Source organism: Oryx dammah, unplaced genomic scaffold (assembly GCF_014754425.2).
Source record: "Oryx dammah isolate SB20612 unplaced genomic scaffold, SCBI_Odam_1.1 HiC_scaffold_11, whole genome shotgun sequence".
NCBI classification, from domain to species: Eukaryota; Metazoa; Chordata; class Mammalia; order Artiodactyla; family Bovidae; genus Oryx; species Oryx dammah.
The window spans coordinates 50,468,306-50,492,608 of record NW_024070195.1 but is presented as its reverse complement, the minus strand read 5'-3'; the positions used below and the strand labels follow the sequence as shown (position 1 = coordinate 50,492,608).

Sequence of the window (24,303 nt, the reverse complement as noted above, 5' to 3'; positions counted from 1 at the left end):
GACTGCTGGCAACTTCATCTACTCAGTTTCTTGTCCTTTGCCTCCTAATGGGTTCAGCCAATGGGAGCAAAGTGAGGTCAGGATATGAACGCCTGAGCTTCTTCTATGTTGGTTGGCCATGGCTGCCACTCTGATTCAAAGGAGAGGAGCCTTTTCTGTTAAGACAGCTCTCTGACAGTTTTCCATCTTCCTTCCATTCCTGGATATTGGTGGTAAACACCTTGCCCCGGGATATACTCTAAAAGGGATTTGCTCATTAAGCTCTCTTTAAACTTTCATAATTTGTCTCATTTTTCACCTGACAGTTGTAAATATTCCAAGAGGGTCTCCATTCTAGAAAACATTGGAAACTATTATCTAATATATGTGAGATGGACCTTTATCTTTCCTCCCCTAACACATTCCTCCATTAATCTAAAGAGGGTTATTTTCTTAGTTTGTGTGAATTAAACACCTGATCATACTTCAAGGAAAGCTAAGTCTTTCATTTTTATATTTGCCTATTATAATTCTGCACTTAGGAATTTATATTGAAAAATTACAAAATCTTAACATTTCACATTCAAGTTAAAATCTTATAAGAATTAAAGATCAGAATTTGTCTTTTGACTTTCATTTGCAAAATTACTATTTGTCTTTAAGTACATGAAAGTTACTTTTTTTCTCCATCTATTTGATTTGGCGTAGAGTTTTGTGTTGGGGGAAAAAAAAAAAGAAATTGTTGGTAAAGACTTGTGAATTTACATAATTATGGAGGACTGATTTCTGAAAATGTTAATGACTTTGAGGAGTAACAAAAAATAAAATATCAGAACATAAACAGAATTTAATATTTGATCTTATTAAAGGTGTTGATCACAGGAGGTAGCTTGTCTCAAGCCATAGAATTCAAGCAATTGAGCTTCCCTGGAAACTGCAACACTAGCCCTGCAATTTGAAACTTGTATAGTAATCTTATTAATCTATTTCTTTACTTTTCCTTCTCATAGATGCAGGAAAAGAGAAAAAGATGATTGGAAACTCTCCATATCACTTTCATCTTTATCAGACCTTAACATGTTATTTAGTTGAGCTGCCTCCTAAGGAATTTTTAGTAAAGCCCCTTTTATGATCCTTTTGAAATTTTTCACAACTAATTAACATCTTACAAGACAGTTGGGGGCTAATTGATGTTTTATAGTTTCTGAACTCCAGGTGAACATTTGTAGGGCTGTTACTTTGTGAACTTCCTTTGGATTCTCTACTAAAAATGAAATAATTATTCCATTGAGGCAACTGCCAGATCTGATTTTATAATCTCCACAAATTCTGTATTCACTTGTGCTGAGTAACTAGTCAATTAAAACCCATTTTATCTAAATATTTTTTTCCTTTTATCTCAGTTTTGCTAAGTCACACAAAACCTATAGTTTTACCTTCAAAGTTCTAAATCAGTGTTTCTTCTGATTTTACCACTACAGTGTCAAAATAATATTCATATTATTCGTAAATAATGGAGATGCTTTATGATCACATATTTCTCTAAAAGCTTTCTCCATTTGTCTCGTAAATCTAAACAATCCTTTATTTTTTATTATAAATATATTTATTTTAATTGGAGGTTACTTTACAATATTGTATTCGTTTTGCCATACATCAACATGAATCCGCCATAGGTATACACGTGTTCTCCATCCTGAAACCCCCTCCATCCTCCCTCCCCATAGCATCCCTCTGGGTCGTCTCAGTGCACCAGCCCCAATCATCCAGTATCATACATCGAACCTGGACTGGCGACTCATTTCATATATGATATTATACATGTTTCAATGCCATTCTAACAATATTTTTAAAGTCCAATTAAAGAACCACCAGCTGAAAACAGAAACAATTTCAAACTGATTTTTGTAGAAAGTAAACTTTTATTTCTAATTCTTAATACTGGTTTACTCTATAATAGTTGTTTCACTTATAGTAATTTACGTATATATGCAGCTTGCACATGACTCCTTCTCCAATACATTCTTAGGAGAAAATGTTAAAATACATTTACAAACTGAAAAATATGTATTGTCACTATATGGTGAGTATACTCTCTGGCACAAGTAATCACTTAATAAGTGCTTAATTATTATTACATACAAAGTACTAATATCACTGTAGTTGATTTCATGACTTTTTTGTTTCTGCTTTAGCACTAAGATATCTCAGAAATACATAAATATTTTGTCGGTAAAAATGATACATGTAATTCCAAATATTGTATTCTCTTTGAGGGATAAGACTCTTATTTTTTATCCCGATCTTGTAGATACCTCTCAGGTCTCACATCCATGCTTTCTATGATCATCTGTTCAGCACACACATCATGAAATGCTCAAAGATAGATGTTGTGAAAGACAAAAGGATGTATGAGACTAGGATTATAGGCAAGTAGTTAGAGTGAAAAGGGACAGGTACATAAATAATCCCAGCACAAGGCAGAGAGAGAAATGTTGTAAAGAAATAAAGATATAATGCTGAGAAATTCAGCATAGAAACAAATTATTCACAAATATAGATTTAACAAAAGACTTCAGAAGTATGGGTTTTTGAACTTGGTGTAGGAATGTGGGAATAATTTATCCATAAAATATTAAATGGATAAGAAATGGAAAAGAAAAGGTAGTAGAATGCATAGAAAATATATTTTACATATAAATTATATTTCATAAATACAAAGTGATTTTCAGGTTTTTCTATATAGCCATTTAATTTTATACGTGTGTGTGTATTCAGTTACTTCAGTCAGACCCTTTGCAATCTTATGGACTGTAGGCCACCAGACTCCTCTGTCCAAGGGATTCTACAGACAAGAATATAGGAGTGGGTTGCTCTGCCCTCCTCCAGGGCATCTTCCTGAGTCAAGGATTGAACCCACATCTTATGCATTTTCTGCATTGCAGGCAGTTTCTTTCCTGCTGAGACAGTGGGGAAGCCAAATTTTATTCATAATTATATTCAATTATTCTAGTATTCACTTTTCAAACCTTCAAGATAAGTTATTATAATCTCCAATTTTTCTTCTTCTGTGTTTATTAGAGTAAACCAAATCCAATTAAATCTAATCAGAATAAAGATGCAGAAAGTAATTCCAAAATTTCTACAAGTTGAATGTAACTGTAGAGCTACATAAAGAAATCATTTTGCTCTATTTTAGCAGTGTTCATATGTGGTAATTATGTTTTCTGCCAACAGTTTCTGAAACATGGTACAGAGCTTTATTATCACTGTTTTTATGCACTAATATACAGTGATGAAATATAAATTTGATTGAAAATATTACCAAGTATTTTAAATAGCCAATTTGCATACAGTAGTCTATTTAGGGTTTGTGATGTGATGCAAAGGTTCTCCCCCACCCTAAGTAACTGCTGAATTCCAATGTGTAATTGGAACAATTAAGTTATTACCTGAAGCAGTAGCTCTTAGTTCATGATGCCTTTTTTATTTACCCTGATACAAAGTAATCAAGAACTCAAAGTTGAAAATGGTCATTTCCTTAGTGATATCTTAAGTTACATTAAGCTTTACAGGCATATGTTCACATGACTTTTTTTTTTCTAATTGTCTAAAGTGGTTTCCCTAAATAGAATTCTCTGTCATTCCTTTCAATATGCTGTCTCTCAGCCCATAAAACATTCACTATGTAGATGTCCTCCACTACTTAATGAACTTAAAGTGGTTTCTTTCTTTGCCATTTCCCTCCTCCAAATATTACTTAATGCATTCAAATATTTTTGGGTGCCAATAAACTGATCAGTAAATGATCAGTGTTATCATGATTTCATGACAATTGGTCCTATTGTGTTTCTGTGAATCATATATGGGGTGAAACATTTAGCTAATAATCACATGGATTCCTACTTGCCCATGAAATTTGTAATTTATTTTCAGAAAAAAAACAATACATGATTAACTTTTCTAAAGATGTATTTGTTTTATACCAACTTTATTCATAATTGTGAAATATAGAAATAACTCAAATTTTCTTAAACTGGTGAATGAGGACACTGGAACATCCTTACAGTGAAATGCCACACCATAGTAAAAAGTAAAAGAACACTAATACACACAACAACATGAATAGATATGGAGTGAATAAGAAGGCAGATTAAGAATTCTATACTTTTCATTGGTTCTTCCTATACGACATTCTAGAAAACTATAGTGACAAAGTGAATCATGGTTCCCAGGGCCTCGGGTGTGGAAAATGTTGACCCTAAAGACCAGTATGGAAATACTTCAGGTTGATTAAAAAGCCCTATATCATAATGTTGGCATAATAACGGATTGTATTGGTCAAACTTGTACAACTGTAGCCTAGATGGGCAAATTTTACCATATGTAAATATAATACTTCAATAAGACCAACTTTCAAAAAGTAGAAATTAATTTTATCACAGATTGTGAGTATATAGAGAGAGATTTATAAGATATTCATTAAGAAGGGGAATAATTCTTTCTTTGCTTGCTTTTTTAAAATTCTAATTCCCTTTTATTGTTGATGACCCCTCCAGTTCCTTCATACTAAATTTTTATGAAAATTCGTTTTCTCTATGTAAGAATTGTGGGTTATTTGAACACAAAAATGAAGGAAAAGGCTTGAAGAAATACAATTTCTACAGACTATTTGCATCCTAAAACTCATATATTGAGGCTGTAATTCACTTTCTTAAAAGCATATTATATTAGAGTTGATTAACAACATTGCATTATTTTCAGGTGTAGAGAGAACTGATTCAGTTATACATATGTATGCATCTATTATTTTTCAAATTCTTTTCCCATTTAGGTTATTGTATAATATTGAACAGAGTTTCGTGTGCTAGACAGTAGGTTCATGTTCATTTAGTTCAGTTCAGCCATTCCATCATGTCCGACTCTTTGCAATCCCATGAACTGCAGCACGCCAGGCTTCCTTGCCCATCACCAACTCCCAGAGCTTGCTCAAACTTATGACCATTGAGTCAATGACATCATCCAACCATCTCATCTTCTGTTGTCCCCTTCTGCTCCTGCCTTCAATCTTTCCCAGGAGCAGGGTCATTTCTAATGAGTTGGCTCTTAGCATCAGGTGGCCAAATTATTGGAGCTTCAGCTTCAACATCAGTCCTTCAAATGAATATTCAGGGTTGATTTCCTTTAGGATTGACTGGTTTGATCTTGAAATCCAAGGGACTCTCAAGAGTCTTCATGTTGGTTATCCATTTTAAATACAGCAAAGTGTACATGTCAATCCCAAATTTTCAAATTCTTCCTCCCTTAACACTTCACCCCAGGTAACCATAAATTCATTCTCTAAGTCTGTGATTCTGTTTCTGTTTTGTAAATACATTCATTTGTATAATTTATTTTAGATTGTGTGTATAATCAGTCTCATATGATGTTTGTTTTGTCTGGCTTACTTCACTTAGTATGATAATCTCCAATCTATTTGTATTGATGCAGATTAGATCATTTGGTTCTTTTTAAACTGAGTAATATTCTATTGTATATATGTACGAATTTTTCTTTATTTACTTATCTATTTTTCTGTCAATAGGCATTCATGTTGCTTCCATGTCTTGGCTATTTCAATAAGCATTGGAATGCATGCATCCATTCAAATCATGGTTTTCTCTGTATATAAGCCTGGGAGTGGGATTGCTAGATAATATGGTAGCTCTTTTAGTTTCTTAAGGGACTTTCTTATTATACTCAATAGTGGTTTCACCAATTTACATTCCCACCAATAGTGTAGGAGGACTCCCTTTTCTCCACACCCTCTCCAGCATTTATTGTTGGCAGGTTTTTTTGATAATAGCGATTCTGACTGATGTGAGGTGGTACCTCCTTGTAGTTTTGATTAGCATTTCTCTAATCATTGAAGACCTACAAGACCTTTTAGAACTAACACCCAAAAAAGGTGTCCTTTTCATTATAGGGGACTGGAATGCAAAAGTAGGAAGTCAAGAAACACCTGGAGTAACAGGCAAATTTGGCCTTGGAATGTGGAATGAAGCAGGGCAAAGACTAATAGAGTTTTGCCAAGAAAATGCACTGGTCATAGCAAACACCCTCTTCCAACAACACAAGAGAAGACTCTACACATGGACATCACCAGATGGTCAACACTGAAATCAGATTGATTATATTCTTTGCAGCCAAAGATGGAGAAGCTCTATACAGTCAACAAAAATATGACCAGGAGCTGACTGTGGCTCAGATCATGAACTCCTGATTACCAAATTCAGAATCAAATTGAAGAAAATAGGGAAAACGGCTAGACCATTCAGGTATGAACTAAATCAAATCCCTTATGATTATACAGTGGAAGGGAGAAATAGATTTAAGGGCTTAGATCTGATAGATAGAGTGCCTGATGAACTATGGAATGAGGTTCATGACATTGTACAGTAGACAAGCATCAAGACCATCCCATGGAAAAGAAATGCAAAAAAGCAAAATGGCTGTCTGGGGAGGCCTTACAAATAGCTGTGAAAAGAAGAGACGTGAAAAGCAAAAGATAAAAGGAAAGATATAAGCACTGAATGCAGAGTTCCATAGAATAGCAAGAAGATATAAGAAAGCCTTCTTCAGCAATCAATGCAAAGAAATAGAGGAAAACAACAGAATGGGAAAGACTAGGGATCTCTTCAAGAAAATGAGAGAAACCAGGGGAAAATTTCATGCAAAGATGGGCTCGAAAAAGGACAAAAATGGTCTGGTCCTAACAGAAGCAGAAGATATTAAGAAGAGGTGGCAAGAATACACAGAAGAACTGTACAAACAGATTTTCATAGCCCAGATAATCATGAGGTGTGATCACTAATCTAGAGCCAGACATTCTGGAATGTGAAGTCAAGTGGGCCTTGGAAAGCATTGCTATGAAGAAAAATAGTGGAGGTGATGAAATTCCAGTTGAGCTGTATCAAATCCTGAAAGATGATACCGTGCAAGTGCTGCACTCAAAATGCCAGCAAATTGGAAAACTCAGCAGTGGCCACAGGACTGGAAAAGGTCAGTTTTCATTCCAATCCCAAAGAAAGGCAATGCCAAAGAATGCTAAAACTTCTGCACAATTGCACTCGTCTCACATGCTAGTAAAGTAATGCTCAAAATTCTCCAAGCCAGGCTTCAGCAATACATGAACCGTGAACTTCCTGATGTTCAAGCGGGTTTTAGAAAAGGCAGAGGAACCAGAGATCAAATTGCCAACATCCGCTGGATCATGGAAAAAGCAAGAGAGTTCCAGAAAAACATCTATTTCTGCTTTATTGACTATGCCAAAGCGTTTGACTGTGTGGATCACAATAAGCTCTGGAAAATTCTAAAAGAGATGGGAATACCAGACCACCTGACCTGCCTCTTGAGAAATCTGTATGCAGGTCAGGAAGCAACAATTAGAACTGGACATGGAACAATAGACTGGATCCAAATAGGAAAAGGAGTACGTCAAGGCTGTATATTGTCACCCTGCTTATTTAACTTATATGCAGAGTACATCATAAGAAACGCTGGACTGGAAGAAACACAAGCTGGAATCAAGATTGCCTGGAGAAATATCAATAACCTCAGATATGTAGATGACACCACCCTTATGGCAGAAAGTGAAGAGGAACTAAAAAGCCTCTTGATGAAAGTGAAAGTGGAGAGTAAAAAGTTGGCCTAAAGCTCAAAATTCAGAAAATGAAGATCACAGCATCCAGTCCCATCACTTCATGGGAAATAGATGGGGAAACAGTGGAAACAGTGTCAGACTTTATTTTTTGGGGTTCCAAAATCACTGCAGATGGTGATTGCAGCCATGAAATGAAAAGACACTTACTCTTTGGAAGAAAAGTTATGACCAACCTAGATAGCATATTCAAAAGCAGAGAGATTACTTTGCTAACTAAGGTCCATCTAGTCAAGGCTATGGTTTTTCCTGTGGTCATGTATGGATGTGAAAGTTGGATTATGGAGAAGGCTGAGCACTGAAGAATTGATGCGTTTGAACTGTGGTGTTGGAGAAGACTCTTGAGATGCCGTTGGACTGCAAGGAGATCCAACCAGTCCATTCTGAAGGAAATCAGCCCTGGGGTTTCTTTGGAAGAAATGATGCTAAAGCTGAAACTCCAGTACTTTGGCCACCTCATGTGGAGAGTTGACTCATTGGAAAAGACTCTGCTACTCGGAAGGATTGCAGGCAGGAGGAGAAGGGGACGACTGAGGATGAGATGGCTGGATGGCATCACTGACTCGATGGACATTAATCTGAGTGAACTCCGGGAATTGGTGATGGACAAGGAGGCCTGACATGCTGTGATTCATGGTTTCACAAAGAGTCGGACATGACTGAGTGACTGAACTGAACTAAATCATTAATACAAAAAAGATCTCCACGACCTGGATAATCACGATGGTGTGATCACTCACCTAGAGCCAGACATCCTAGAATGTGAAGTCATGTGGGCCTTAGAAAGCATTACTACAAGCAAAGCTGGTGGAGGTGATGGCATCCCAGTTGAGCTATTTCAAATCCTGAAAGTTGATGCTGTGAAAGTGCTGCACTCAGTGTGCCTCCAAATTTAGAAAACTCAGCAGTGGCCACAGGACTGGAAAAGGTCAGTTTTCATTCCAATCCCAAAGAAAGGCAATGCCAAAGAATGCTCAAACTTCTGCACAATTGCACTCATCTCACACGCTAGTAAAGTAATGCTCAAAATTTTCCAAGCCACACTTCAGCAATATGTGAACCGTGAATTTCCTGATGTTCAACCTGGATTTCAAAAAGGCAGAGGAACCAGAGAGCAAATTGCCAACATCCGCTGGATCATGGAAAAAGCAAGAGAGTTCCAGAAAAACATCTATTTACGCTTTATTGACTATGCCAAAACCTTTGACTGTGTGGATCACAATAAACTGTGGAAGATTCTGAGAGAGATATGAATACCAGACCACTTGACCTGCCTCTTGAGAAATCTGTATGCAGGTCAGGAAGCAGCAGTTAGAACTTGACATGGAACAACAGACTAATTCCAAATAGGAAAAGGAGTACATCAAGGCTGTATATTGTCACCCTGCTTATTTAACTTATATGCAGAGTACATCATGAGAAACGCTGGACTGGAAGAAACACAAGCTGGAATCAAGATTGCCTGGAGAAATATCAATAACCTCAGATATGCATATGACACCACCCTTATGGCAGAAAGTGAAGAGGAACTAAAAAGCCTCTTGATGTAAGTGAAAGAGGAGAGTGAAAATGTTGGCTTAAAAGTCAACATTCAGAAAACGAGGATCATGGCATCTGGTCCCATCACTTCCTGAGAAATAGATGGGGAAACAGTGGAAACAGTGTCAGACTTTATTTTTTTGGGCTCCAAAATCACTGCACATGGTGACTGCAGCCATGAAATTAAAAGACGCTTACTCCTTGCAAGAAAAGTTATGACCAATCTAGATAGCATATCCAAAAGCAGAGACATTACTTTGCTGACTAACGTCCGTCTAGTCAAGGCTATGGTTTTTCCAGTAGTCATGTATGGATGTGCGATTTGGACTGTGAAGAAGGCTGAGCGCCGAAGAATTGATGCTTTTGAACTGTGGTGTTGGAGAAGACTCTTGAGAGTCCCTTGGACTGCAAGGAGATCCAACCAGTCCATTCTGAAGGAGATCAGCCCTGGGATTTCCTTGGAAGGAATGATGCTAAAGCTGAAACTCCAGTACTTTGGCCACCTCATGTGAAGAGTTGACTCATTGGAAAAGAGTCTGATGTTGGGAGGAATTCAGGGCAGGAGGAGAAGGGGACAACAGACGATGAGATGGCCCGATGGCATTACCAACTCGATGGACATGAGTTTGAGTGAACTTCAGGATTTGGTGATGGACAGGGAGGCCTGGCGTGCTGCGATTCATGGGGTTGCAAAGAGTCGGACACGACTGAGTGACTGAACTGAACTGAACTGAATCATTATGATGTTGAACACCTTTTCACTCACCTATTGGCCATCTGTTTTTTTCCTCAGAGAAAAATCTGTTTAAGAGCCTCGTCTGCCCATTTTGAATTGCTACTTTTATTATATTGAGCTGTGTGACCTGTTTGTAAATTTTGGAGATTAATCCCTTGCTGGTCACATAATTTGCAAATACTTTCACCCATTTTGTGGGTTGTCTTTTCCTTTGCTTAGGTTTCTTTTTCTGTGCAAAAGATTTTGATTTTGATTAGATCCCATTTGTTTATTTTCATTTTTTGTGTCCCTTACTCTAAGAGACAGAGGGAAAAGTACATTGTTATGTATTATGTCAAATAGCATTCTACATATATTTTCCTCTAATAATTTTATAATATCAGGCCTTACATTTAGATCTTTGATCAATTTTGAGTTTATGGCATTAAAAAATGTTCTAATTTCCTTCTGTTGTATGTAGCTGTTCAGTTTTCTCAGCACCACTTATTCAAGAGACTGTCTTTTCTTCATTATATATTCTTGCCTCCTTTTTCATAGATTAATTGAACACAGATGTGTGTTTATTTCTGGGCTTTCCACCCTGATCTATTGATCTTTATTTCTGTTTTTGTGCCAGTATTACACTCTTTTGATGACTGTAGCTTTGTAGTATAGTCTGAAGTTTGGCAGCCTGATTTCTCCAGCTCCATTTTTGTTTGAATATTTATTTAACTATTTGAAGTCTTCTGCGTCTCCACAGAAATTTTAAGATTTTAAAAAATTCTAGTTCTGTGAAAAATGGCATTGGATTACCATTGAATCTGTAGATTCCCATGGGTACTATAGTCATTTTGACAATATTGATTATTCCAATCCAAGAACATGATATATTTTTACTCCATCCATTTGTGTAATCATTTCTTTCTTTTCTCCTTTCATTCTTTCTTTCTTATATTTTTCTTATAGTCTCTTGTAGTTTTCAGAGTAAAAGTATTTTGCCTTCCTAGATAGGTTTATACCAAGATATTATATTTATTTATTGTAGCGACTGGATGGTTTCCTTGCTTTCTCTTTCTGATCTTTGTTAGTGTGTAGAAATGCAACAGACTTCTGTGTGTTAATTTGCATCCTGAAACACCAGTTAAGCAAATTCATTGATTAGCAGATGACACCACCCTTCTAGCAGAAAAGAAAGAACTAAAGAACCTCTTGATAAAAGTGGAAGGAAGAGTGAAAAAGTTGGCTTAAAACTCAACATTCAGAAAACTAAGATCATGGCATCTGGTCCCATCACTTCATGGAAATAGATGGGGAAAGAATGGAAACAGTGACAGACTTTACTTGGGGGGGTGGGGCTCCAAAATCACTGCAGATGGTGACTGCAGCCATAAAATTAAAAGATGGTTGCTCCCTAGAAGAAAAGCTATGACCAACCTAGACAGTATATTTAAAAGCAGAGACATTACTTTACCCACAAAGGTCACCATCTAGTCAAAGCTATGGTTTTTCCATTAGTCATGTATGGATGTGACAGTTGGACTATAAAGAAAGCTGAGCACAGAAGAATTGATGCTTTTGAACTGTGGTGTTGGAGAAGACTCTTGAGAGTCCCTTGGATTGCATGGAGAACTAACCTGCTAATCCGAAAGGAAATCGGTCCTGAATATTCATTGGAAGGACTGATGTTGAAGCTGAAACTTCAATACTTTGGCCAACTGGTGCAAAGAACTGACTCATTTTAAAAGACCCTGATGCTAAGAAAGATTAAAGATGGGAAAAGAAGGGGACAGCAGAGGATGAGATGTTTGGATGGCATCACTGACTCAATGGACATGAGTCTGAGTAAGTTCCAGGAGTTAGGTATGGAGAGGAAAGCCTGGTCTGCTGAAGTCTGTGGAGTTGCAAAACGTCAGACAAAACTGAGTGACTGAACTGAACTGAACTGAGCTGTCTGGTGGCATCTTCAGGATTTTCTACGTATAATATCATATTATATACAAACAACAAGTTTCACTCCCCTGCCCCCAATTTGTGTTCCCTTTATTTCGTTTCTTTTATCTCTGATTTCCAAATCTAAGGCTTCCAAACCTATGCTAAATAAAAGTGCAAGAGTGGAAATCCTTGTCTTGTTACCGATCTTAGAGAAAATCCTTTCAGTTTTTCAGCATTGAGTATGATGTTAGCTGTAGGTTAGTCATATATGGCCTCTATTATGTTAAGGTATGCTCCTTATATGCCCACTTTCTGGACAGTTATTGTCATAACTGAATGTTGAATTTTGTAAAAAGCTTTTCTGTATCCATTGAAATTATCATATAGTTAATATTCTCCAACATGTTAATGTGGTGTATCACACATTGATTTGTTGATATTGAAAAGTCCTTGCATCCCTAGAATAAATACTACATGATCATGGTGTATGATGATTTAATTGAACTTGCTAGTATTCTGTACAGGAGTTTTTTCATCTATTTTCATCAGTGATATTGGCCAGTAATTTTCTTTCTTTCTTTCTTTCTTTTTTTTTTTTTTTTGCAGTATCTTTGTCTGGTCTTGGTATCAGGGTACTAGTGGCCTCCTAGAGTGAGTTTTGGAGTTTTGCTTCCTTTGAGACTTTTGGAATGATTTCAGAAGGACACGTGTTAGTTCTCTTCTAAATGTTTTTTAGAGTTTTTCGTGAAGCTATCTGCTCTTATACTTTTGTTTGTTGAAAATTTTAAAATCAGTTAAAAGAAATAAATTCTTGATTCCATAAGATGTTTTAAGAATTTTTCTCTTTACAGAACACTAATATTTTCCTATCTTTTGTCTTAAAAATAAAAAAAATTAAATTTCTGGCAATATAACCCCACTGAACAAGAGATTTGTTTTTATTATTGTCTTAATTATGAATTCACTAAAAATTCTAATATTAACAGTATTTTTAAAATATAAACTCACATAATGAGTTGATTAGTTATGATAATCACCTAGTCTTAAAACTGCATACTACTAGTTCATTATTACTGATTGCAAGATCATTATCTTTTATTTCTCACAGTCTAGTAAATAATTTGATAATTCAGAAGGATAATAAATTAAATCCACTGCTAGAAACTTTCACAAAATGTAACTAATATTCAGATACAAGAAACAAAATACCAAGATAAGAAATCATCTTGAGAAGGATGCTTCAGACAAAGTATACCTTACCTTTGTGCTTGGGTGGCATAACTATTGTCATAAGTCTCATAGATTTCATCATCATATTCACCCCCATAGCCATCATCATAACCCTGAGGCAAAAATGATAAAAAAGATATATTAGCAAACACTTTGAGTAACTGATTAATCTGTTTTTCATTAATGAGAACTTAATTTAGTTTTTGTTTGTTTAGTCACTTTACATCATATTTTACTAGATAAACAATTTGTATGCAATGTTGAGTAATATTTCATGGTCCAAATTTTAATATATAATAATCAAACTCAATATATCATTGAAGCATCAATGCCTATTCATGGATTTATTTCGAATTTTGATCTAGACAAATTAAAAAATCATAATATTTTGTTAAATGCTATGAGAGAATATGAATAGTTATAATAACCTAATGGTGACAATAATCTATTTGTTACAATGCTACTGGAATTTATTTCTTCCCATAATAATAATAATTAGACTGAATCTGAAATCAGAATTCTTCAACTTTTAGTAAAAAAAAGGTATAGTAATTATTGTTTAAAAAAAATTAAAGGAGAAAAAGAAAGAATGTATAATGTATACAAAGTATATAATCCAGTTGTACATTGTTCTTTTAGTGATTTAGTTTTGTTTTCCTTTCTGGTCATTGACTTTATTGAAAACTCTTGCCATCCATCTCGATTACTCTCAACTTCTAAGAAAACCTTTATTTTTTCTGCTTTGTATCTTTGTTGGTGCAACACTTTCTTTAGAATGTACTTCCATCCCACCCTACCAATTTTATAACTCCATTTCAGTCTGGAGGCTTGCAAATCTCTCCTTAATGTGTTCATAAATTTAAACCAAAATATGTGCATTTTTCCACATTAATTTTGACTAAGATTTCTGAGTTCATTTAATCTGAAAACAAATTTAATCAAGACCTAGCTTCCCCTTCAGCCAGTCTATCCCATCAGGAAGCTTCCATAAGCTTATTATCCTTCTCCATCAGAGGGCAGCAGACTGAAAATCACAATCACAGAAAATTAACCAATCTGATAACATGGACCACAGCCTTGTCTAACTCACTGAAACTATGAGCCATGCTGTGTAGGGCCACCCAAGATGGACGGGTCGGTGGAGAGGTCTGAAAAAACGTGGTCCACTGGAGAAGGGAATGGCAAACTACTTCAGTATTCTTGTCTTGAGAACCTCATGAACAGGAAGAAAAGACAAAATGATAGGACACTGAAAGATGAACTCCCCAAGTTGGTAGGTGCCCAATATGCTACTGGAGATCAGTTGAGACCTAGCTCAAGGAAGAATGAAGAGACAGAGCCAAAGCAAAAACAACACTAAGTTGTGGACATGACTGTTGATGGAAGTAGAGTCCAATGCTATAAAGAGCAATATTACATAGGAACCTGGAATGTTAGGTCCATGAATCAAGTCAAATTGGAAGTTGTCAAACAGGAGATGGCAAGAGTGAACATAGACATTTTAGGGATCAGTGAACTAAAATTGACTGGAATGAGTGAATTTAACTCAGATGGCCATTTTATCTACTACTGTGGGCAAGAATCCCTTAAAAGAAATGGAGTAGCCATCATAGTCAATAAGAGTCTGAAATGCAATATTTGGGTGCAACTTCAAAAATGACAGAGTGATTTTTGTTCGTTTCCAAAGTAAATCATTCAATATTATGGTAATCCAAGCCTATGCCTCAACCAGCAATGCTGAAGAAGCTGAAGTTGAACAGTTCTATGAAGACTTACAAAATCTTCTAGAACTAACACCAAAAAATATGTCCTCTAATTGATAGGGGGCTGGAAAACAAAAGAAGAAAGTTAAAAAAAAAAAATAACTGGAGTAACAGGCAAATTTGGCAATCGAGTACAGAATGAAGCAGGGCAAAGGCTAATAGAATTTTGCCAAGGGAAGACTGGCCATAGCAAACACCCTGTTCCAAAAACACAAGAGAAGATTCTGCACATGGACATCACCAGATGGTCAACACCAAAATCAGATCGATTATATTCTTTGTAGCCAAAGATGGAGAAACTCTATACAGTCAGCAAAAACAAAACTGAGAGCTGACTGTGGCTCAGATCATGAATATATTATTGCCAAATTCAGACTTAAATTGAAGAAAGTATGGAAAACCACTAGACCATGTATGACCTAAATCAAATCTCTTATGATTATACAGTGGAAGTGACAAATAGATTCAAGGTATTAGGTCTGATAGACAGGGTGCCTGAATAACTATGGATGGAGGTTCATGGCATTGTACAGGAGATCATCTCCAAGAAAAAGAAGTGTAAAGGGGCAAAATGGTTGTCTGAGGAGGTTTTACAAATAGCTATGAAAAGAAGAGAGGCAAATGGCAAAGGAGAAAAGAAAAAATATACCATTTGAATGCAGAGTTCCAAAAAATAGCAAGGAGAAATAAGAAAGCCTTCCTCAGCGATCAGTGCAAAGAAATAGAGGAAAAGAACAGAATGGGAAAGACTAGAGATCTCTTCAAGAAAATTAGAGATACCAAGGGAACATTTCATGCAAAGATGGGCTCGATAAAGGACAGAAATAGGATGGACCTAACAGAAGCAGAAGATACTAAGAAGAGGTGGCAAGAATACACAGAAGAATTGTACAAAAAAGATCTTCACGACCCAGATAATCATGATGGTGTGATCACTCATCTAGAGCCAGACATCCTGGAATGTGAAGTCAAGTGGGCCTTAGGAAGCATCACTACAAACAAAGCTTGTGGAGGTGATGGAATTCCAGTTGAGATATTTCAAATCCTGAAAGATGATGCTGTGAAAGTGCTACACTCAGTATGCCAGCAAATTTGGAAAACTCAGCAGTGGCCACAGGACTGGAAAAGGTCAGTTTTCATTCCAATCCCAAAGAAAGGCAATGCCAAAGAATGCTCAAACTACCGGACAATTGCACTCATCTCACATGCTAGTAAAGTAACACTTAAAATTCGAAGCCAGGCTTCAGCAATATGTGAACCGTGAACTTCCAGATGTTCAAGCTGGTTTTAGAATATATGCCAATAAAATACACAACTTGGAAGAAATGGACAAATTCTTAGAAAACTACAACTTTCTCAAACTGAACAAGGAAGAAATAGAAAATCTTAACAGACCCATCACAAGCACAGAAATTGAAACTGTAATCAGAAATCTTCCACCAAACAAAAGCCCAGGTCCAGACAACTTCACAGCTGAATTCTACCAAATACTTAGAAAACCACTAACACCTATCCTACTCAAACTCTTCCAGAAAATTGCAGATGAAGGTAAACTTCCAAACTCATTCTATGAGGCCACCATCACCCTAACACCAAAACCTGACAAAGATGCCACAAAAAAAAAAAGAAAAGAAAAGAAAACTATAGGTCAATATCACTGATGAACATAGATGCAAAAATCTTTAACAAAATTCAAGCAATCAGAATCCAACAACACATTAGAAAGATCATACACCATGACCAAGTGGGCTTTATCCCAGGGATGAAAGGATTCTTCAATATCAGCAAATCAATCAATACAATACACTACATTAACAAATTTAAAAATAAAAGCCAAATATTATCTCAATAGATGCAGAGAAAGTCTTGACAAAATTCAACATCCATTTGAGATTAAAACTCTCCAGAAAGCAGGAATAGAAAGAACATACCTCAATATAATAAAAGCTATATATGACAAACCCACAGCAAGTATTATCCTCAATGATGAAAAATTGAAAGCATTTCCCCTAAAGTCAGGGACAAGACAAGGGTGCCCACTTTCACCAGTACTATTCAACATAGTTTTGGCCACAGCAATCAGAGCAGAAAAAGAAATAAAAGGAATCCAAATTGGAAAAGAAGAAGTAAAACTCTCACTGTTTGCAGATGACATGATCCTCTACATAGAAAACCCTAAAGACTCCACAAGAAAATTACTAGAGCTAATCAATGAATATAGTAAAATTTCAGGATATAAAGTCAACACACAGAAATCCTTTGTATTCCTATTCACTAATAATGAGAAATAAAAAGAGAAATTAAGGAAACCATTCCTTTCACTATTGCAATGAAAAGAATAAAATACTGAAGAATATATCTACCTAAGGAATCTAAAGACCTATATATAGAAAACTATAAAACACTGATGAAAGAAATCAAAGAGGACACTAATAGATGGAGAAATATACCATGTTCATGGATCAGAATAATCAATATACTGAAAATGTGTATACTACCCAAAGCAATCTATATATACAATGCAATCCCTATCAAGCTACCAAAGGTATTTTTCACAGAGCTAGAACAAATAATTTCACAATTGGAAAAAAAAAAAAAGAAAAAGAAAGAAAAGAAAAAAACTTGAATAGACAAAGCAATCTTGAGAAAGAAGAATGGAACTGGAGATATCAATCTGCCTGACTTCAGGCTCTTCTACAAAGCCACAGTCATCAAGAAAGTATGGTACTGGTACAAAGACAGAAATATAGATCAATGGAACAAAATAGAAAGCCCAGAGATAAATCCACACACCTATGGACACCTTATCTTTGACAAAGGAGGCAAGAATATACGATGGAGAAAAGACAATCTCTTTCACAATTGGTGCTGGGAAAACTGGTCAGCCACTTGTAAAAGAATAAAACTAGCACACTTTTTAACACCATACGCAAAGATAAACTCAAAATGGATTAAAAATCTAATGTAAGACCAGAAACTGTAAAACTCCTAGAGGAGAACATAGGCAAGCACTATTCAACATAAATCACAGAAGGATCCTCTATGACCCACCTCACAGAATGTTGGAAATAAAAGCAAAAAATTAACAAATTGTACCTAATTAAAATTAGAAGCTTCTGCACAACAAAGGAAACTCTAAGCAAGGTGAAAAGACAGTCTTCTGAATGGGAGAAAATAATAGCAAATGAAGCAACTGATAAAGAATTAATCTCAAAAATATACAAGCAACTTATCCAGCTCAAGTCCAGAAAAATAAATGACCCAAGCAAAAAATGGGCCAAAGAACTAAATAGACATTTCTCCAAAGAAGACATACAGAAGGCTAACAAACACATGAAAAGATGCTCACCATCACTCATTATCAGAGAAATGCAAATCAAAGCCACCATGAGGTACCATTTCACTCCAGTCAGAATGGCTGCAATCCAAAAGGCTACAAGCAATAACTGCTGGAAAGGGTGTGGAGAAAAGGGAACCCTCTTATACTGTTGGTGGGAATGCAACCTAGTTCAGCCATTATGGAGAACAGTGTGAAGAGTGTTTACAAAACTGGAAATGGAACTGCCTTATGGCCCAGCAATCCCACTCCTGGGCCTACACACTGAGGAAACCAGAATTGAAAGAGACACGTGCACCCCAAAGTTCTTTGTAGCACCATTTATAATAGCCAGAACATGGAAGCAACCTAGATGTCCATCAGCAGATGCATGGATAAGAAAGCAGTGGTACATATACACAATGGAATATTACTCAGCCATTAAGAAGAATACATTTGAATCAGTTCTAATGAGGTGGATGAAGCTGGACCCGATTATACAGAGTGAAGTAAGCCAGAAAGAAAAACACCAATACAGTATACTGACACATATATATGGAATTTAGAAGGATGGTAATGATAACCCTGTATGCGAGACAGCAAAAGAGACACAGATGTATAGAACAGTCTTTTGGACTCAATGGGAGAGGTAGAGGGTGGGATGATTTGGGAGAATGGCATTGAAACATGTGTAATACCATGTATGAAATGAATCGCCTGTCCAGGTTAGATGCAGGATACAGGATGCTTGTGGCTGGTACACTGGGATGACTCAGAGACATGATATGGGAAGGGAAGTGGGAGGGTGGATTCAGGATGGGGAACACATGTACACTCATAGCAGATTCATGTTGATGTATGCCAAAACCAATACAATATTGTAAAGTAATTAGCCTCCAATTAAAATAAATAAATTTATTTTTTTAAAGAAGAAAGGAAATGCAGATGAGCCAGATCAAATTGACAACATCTGCTGGATCATCGGAAAACCAAGAGAGTTCCAGAAAAACATCTATTTCTGCTTTACTAACTATGCCAAAGCCTTTGACTATGTGGGTCACAACAGACTGTGGAAAACTCTTCAAGAGATGGGAATACCAAACCACCTCACCTGCCTCCTGAGAAATCTGTAAGCAGGTCAGGAAGTAATGGTTATAGCTTGACATGGGACAAAAGACTGTTTCCAAATAGGCAAGGAGTATGTCAAGGCTGTATATTGTCACCTCGTTTATTTAACTTATATGCAGAGTACATCATGAAAAATGGTGGAGTCAAGATTTCACAGAGAAATATCAATAACCTCAGATATGCAGATGACACTACACTTGCGGTAGAAAGAGCCTCTTGATAAAAATGAAAGAGGATGTGAAAAAGTTGGCTTAAAGCTCAACATTCAGAAAATGAAGATCATGGCATCTGGTCCCATCACTTCAAGGCAAAATGTGGGGAAACAGTGGAAGCAGAGATAGACTTTATTTATTTGGGCTCCAAAATCACTGCAGATGATAACTGTAGCCATGAAATTAAAAGACACTTGCTCCTTGGAAGAAAACTTATGACAACCTAGACAGCACATTAAAAAGCAGAGGCATCACTTTGCCAACAAAGGTCCATCTAGCTAGAGCTGTAGTTTTTTCAGTAGTCATATATGGATGTGAGAGTTGGACTATAAAGAAAGCTGAGTGCCAAAGAATTGATGCTTTTGAACTGTGATGTTTGAGAAGACTCTTGAGAGTCCTTTGGACTGCAAGGAGATCCAACCAGTCCATCCTAAAGGAAATCAGTCCTCAATATTCATTGGAAAGACTGATGCTGAAGCTGAATCTCTAATAATTTGGCCACCTAATGTGAAGGACTGACCCATTTGAAAAACCTTTATGCTAGGAAAGTTTGAAGGCGGAAGTAGAAGGTGACGACAGAGGATGAGATGGTTGGATGGCATCATCGATGCAATGGACATGAGTTTTATTAAACTCTGGGAATTGGTGATGGACAGGGAGGCCTGGCATGCTGCAGTTCATGGGCTCGCAAAGAGTTGGACACAACTGAGCAACTGAAGTGAACTGAATCTGAGAGCTAATATTCTTCATCAACAAAGAATGTTTTAAAAACATTACTTCTTTCTTACTCCCCCATTTGATTTACTCATATATAATAATATTTTGGGTTTTTTTCTGAGTCTGACCTCAATTATTTCTATTTTCTTGTACCTTTCTTGTATTTTTCTGTTAATGATTTCAATTTCATCTTATTTATGTTCTGAAGTATGCACCAGTTGCTCAGTTTAATCTTTCAAATTCCTAATTGTTTCTATTGAATTAAAAAATAATAATGTTTGTATATAAAATACTGCATACAGATTGTTTTAAAATAGGGCCAAAGGATTTTTTTTTCCCAAAACGAAATAGCTTCTTTTCTTATCCTTCTCCAACTTCCAGTTCTCATTTAGCTTTTCACCTATTGTTTTAGTAGTATTTTAGTATTTCAGTTCAGTTCATTTCAGTCGCTCACTTGTGTCCAACTTTTTGGGACCCCCATGAATCGCAGCTCGCCAGACCTCCCTGTGCATCACTAACTCCCGGAGTTCACTCAGACTCATGTGCATCGAGTTGGTGATGCCATCCAGCCATCTCATTCTCTGTTGTCCCCTTCTCCTCCTGCCCCCAATCCCTCCCAGCATCAGGGTCTTTTCCAATGAGTCAAGTCTTCGCATGTGGTGGCCAAAGTATTGGAGTTTCAGCCTCAGCATCAGTCCTTCCTATAAACACTGAGGACTGGTCTCCTTTACGATGGACTGGTTAGATCTCCTTGCACTCCAAGGGACTCACAAGAGTCTTCTCCAGCCCCATAGTTCAAAAGCATCAATTCTTCGGCACTCAGCTTTCTTCACAGTCCAACTCTCACATCCATAAATGTGATTTTATTTATTTTTGTGTTAAATAATATGTTTAAATTTATGCTGCTTGATTTATGAATGTTAGTCATCTTTCTCTTGACTGGCTATTCATTCTTTACAATAGTTCTTCAGGAATTTATTACCCTGGGATTTCTTTGGAAGGAATGATGCTAAAGCTGAAACTCCAGTACTTTGGCCACCTCATGTGAAGAGTTGACTCATTGGAAAAGACTTTGATGCTGGGAGGGGTTGGGGACAGGAGAAGAAGGGGATGACAGAGGATGAGATGGCTGGATGGCATCACTGACTCAATGGACGTGAGTCTGAGTGAACTCCGGGAGTTGGTGATGGACAGGGAGGCCTGGCGTGCTGTGATTCATGGTGTCGCAGAGTCGGACATGACTGAGCGACTGAACTGAACTGAACTGATAGACTCCACCAAACATGTCTTCCTTGTTTTACTTCAATTGTTCCAATAGTTGCACTAATATAACAATACTATTTTCACATATTCCCAAGTATCAGATAATCTCTCATATACTTTTGTTCTCCATGGAGATCACCTTCTTCAGGACCAGATTATTGTACTGGTCTAGACTGTTGAACTCCTAGGCCTGAAGGCAGAGTACTTTTTCTCAAACCTCCCCCACCCCTACAGTTCATGTGGAGTTCCATTTTACTACATTCTATTTCTGCTTGTTCTCATTTCTTCCTGAAACATCGCTTTCAGTAAACTCTGATAAGAGGTATATAGGAGAGAAATATCTATATTTTCTCTCTCTTTCTCTCCTTTTTAGTTTTATATTCCCTCCATACCTAGCTTTTTCATTTTACTTTTCTTGGCATGAAAAACTTTAATTACATAGAAAAGTTAAATAATAGTACAATGAACTCATCTACTCTTCATCTAGATATGTCAATTTTGTCCCATCTGTATTATCTCAATATATACGCTAAACCATTCACAAGTCTACTCCGGGAATATGACATTTCATCATTTAACATCTCAGCTTCCAACTCCTGTGTATAGTACCCTACATAGATACAGTACTATTACTCCCTCAAAATTGCTCACAATAATTTAATAATACCATTTACTTTGATACCATTTACTGTGTGTAGTTAAAATTCTGTTGTCAAAAACATGGCTTTCTTGTACAGGTTGTTTTTTTTTTTTTTTTCTTTGAAGGATAATTGCTTTACATAATTTTGGTGCTTTCTGTCAAACCTCAACATGAATCAGTCATAGATGTACATATATCCTCTCCCTTTTGAAACTTCCTCCCATCTCCCTCCACAACAAACTCCTCTAGGTTAATACAGATTCCCTGTTTGAGTTTTCTGAGCCATACAGCAAATTCTCTTTGGCTATCTATTTTACATATGGTAATATAAGTTTCCGTGTTACTCTTTTCATACATCTCATCCTCTCCTCCCCTCTCCCCATGTCCATAAGTATATTCTCTATGTCAGTTTCTCCACAAATAAATTCTTCAGTACCATTTTTCTAGATTCCATATATGTGCTTTAGAGTACAATATTTATCTGTCTTTATGACTCACCTCACTCTGTATAATAGGTTCTAGGTTCATCCACCTCATCAGAACTGACTCAAATGTTTTCCTTTTTATGGCTGAGTAGTATTCTATTGTGTATATGTACTACAACTTCTTATCCATTTATCTGTCGATGGACATCTAGGCTGCTTCCATGTTCTAGCTATTGTAAATAATACCACTCCTAGGCATATACCCTGAGGAAACCAAAATTGAAAGACACAGGTATCCCATTTCTCACTGCAGCACTATTTACAATAGCTAGAACATGGAAGCAACCTTTCACAACTATTTTTTAAAGATCAAAATCCAATCAAAATTCGTAAATGGTATTTAGTCACTATATCTGTTTAGTTTTTTTGGAACTAGCATAGTCTCTAGCCTTTTATTATTTTCTGTAGCACTAATTTTTGAGTAGTCTGGATAAGTTGTTTTTAAGACTGTCCAACATTCCTAATTTGCCTGATTAGTCTCATAATGATATTCCAAATGAATATTTTTGAAAGAATACTACATATGTGATATTGTGTTGAACATTTACAAAATTAAAAATTCTAGATTTACATTTGATTGATTGGCTGAGTATTAAACTTATACTGGGAGTTTTGACTGAGAATAGATCTTATACAAGGAGAAGCATGGAACTTCCCTGGAGGTCCAGTGGCTAAGACTTTGTGCTCCTAATATGTGGAATATGGGTTCAATTCCTGGTTGGGGAAGATCCTGCATGCCACATCTCATGACAAAAAAAAAAATCGTTTAAGCTGAAAACTATTTTTATTCAAAATTTCCCTTTCTTTGATTCAATGTATCTATCATTATATGCATGTGATGCTGGGAATTTCTGCTACTTGTATGTTACCTAGTTTCGTTTTGTCTCATTTCATTTTTTTCCCCTTTCTAGATACTTTTACAACTTTTCTCTAATGTTCTGAAATTTTCCAATTCTGTGTTCATATGTTCACTTCCTTTCACTCCTTGTGCTGGGTACTTAATAAGCTCTTTCCATCTGGAAGCTTATGCTCTCCAGTTCTGGGAAGTGCTTCATTTTTGTTTTCAATTTCTTGAGCTCCTACTAGTGAAATGTTGGATCTTCTGGATTGGTGCATTAATTTTATCTTTGTATACTATGTGAAACCTCTTACTCTTTTTGTTTTAGTAAAGGGAGACTTCTATAAGTTGATCTTCCAACCATTCTATAAAAAATACACATGAACACTCATAACTATTAGGGTGTGGAGAGAAGATTTCCTTGTGTTAGCATCTTATCTTCATCTCTCCTCTGGTAGATTAAGAGTTAACTTGACAGTTAGAATTTCTCAGTGCAGCAATGGGCAGTGCCTGGTCCCAGCTTTTTATTCTGGTATCCACCTGGGTCTGTAACTGGGAGATGAATGATATTTGCCACAGGCGTCTTTTTTCCAGCACCTGAGCTATTGTTCCTCTGCCAAGCTTGTAAAAATTTAGCTTCAGTCATCTTTATGTCCTACTCACGACTCAAGAGCTCAAGCATCCCACTGGAGGCAAGAAAGTTTTGTTTCATCTTGTTCCTTTGTATGTATGTGTATGTCCTACAGCAAATGGCTAGAATACGTATGGAGGGGCAGGTGTATGTCTTTAGGGCCTCCAGTCTCCTGAATTCCCTTTCCTTGTCCTATTTCCATCTGTTAAAATGCTA

At 36.4% G+C, this 24,303-nt stretch overlaps 1 protein-coding gene across 2 annotated transcripts in view; it reads right to left on the bottom strand.

The window, feature by feature from the left end:
- KHDRBS2 (KH RNA binding domain containing, signal transduction associated 2) overlaps positions 1–24,303 on the bottom strand; it is an 831,701-nt gene that overhangs the window by 80,785 nt on the left and 726,613 nt on the right. For both annotated transcript variants that reach the window (XM_040249230.1, XM_040249231.1), the window contains one exon: positions 13,125–13,207. In XM_040249230.1, coding sequence (XP_040105164.1) covers positions 13,125–13,207 — 83 coding nt within the window. The remainder of the gene's footprint in view (positions 1–13,124; positions 13,208–24,303) is intronic.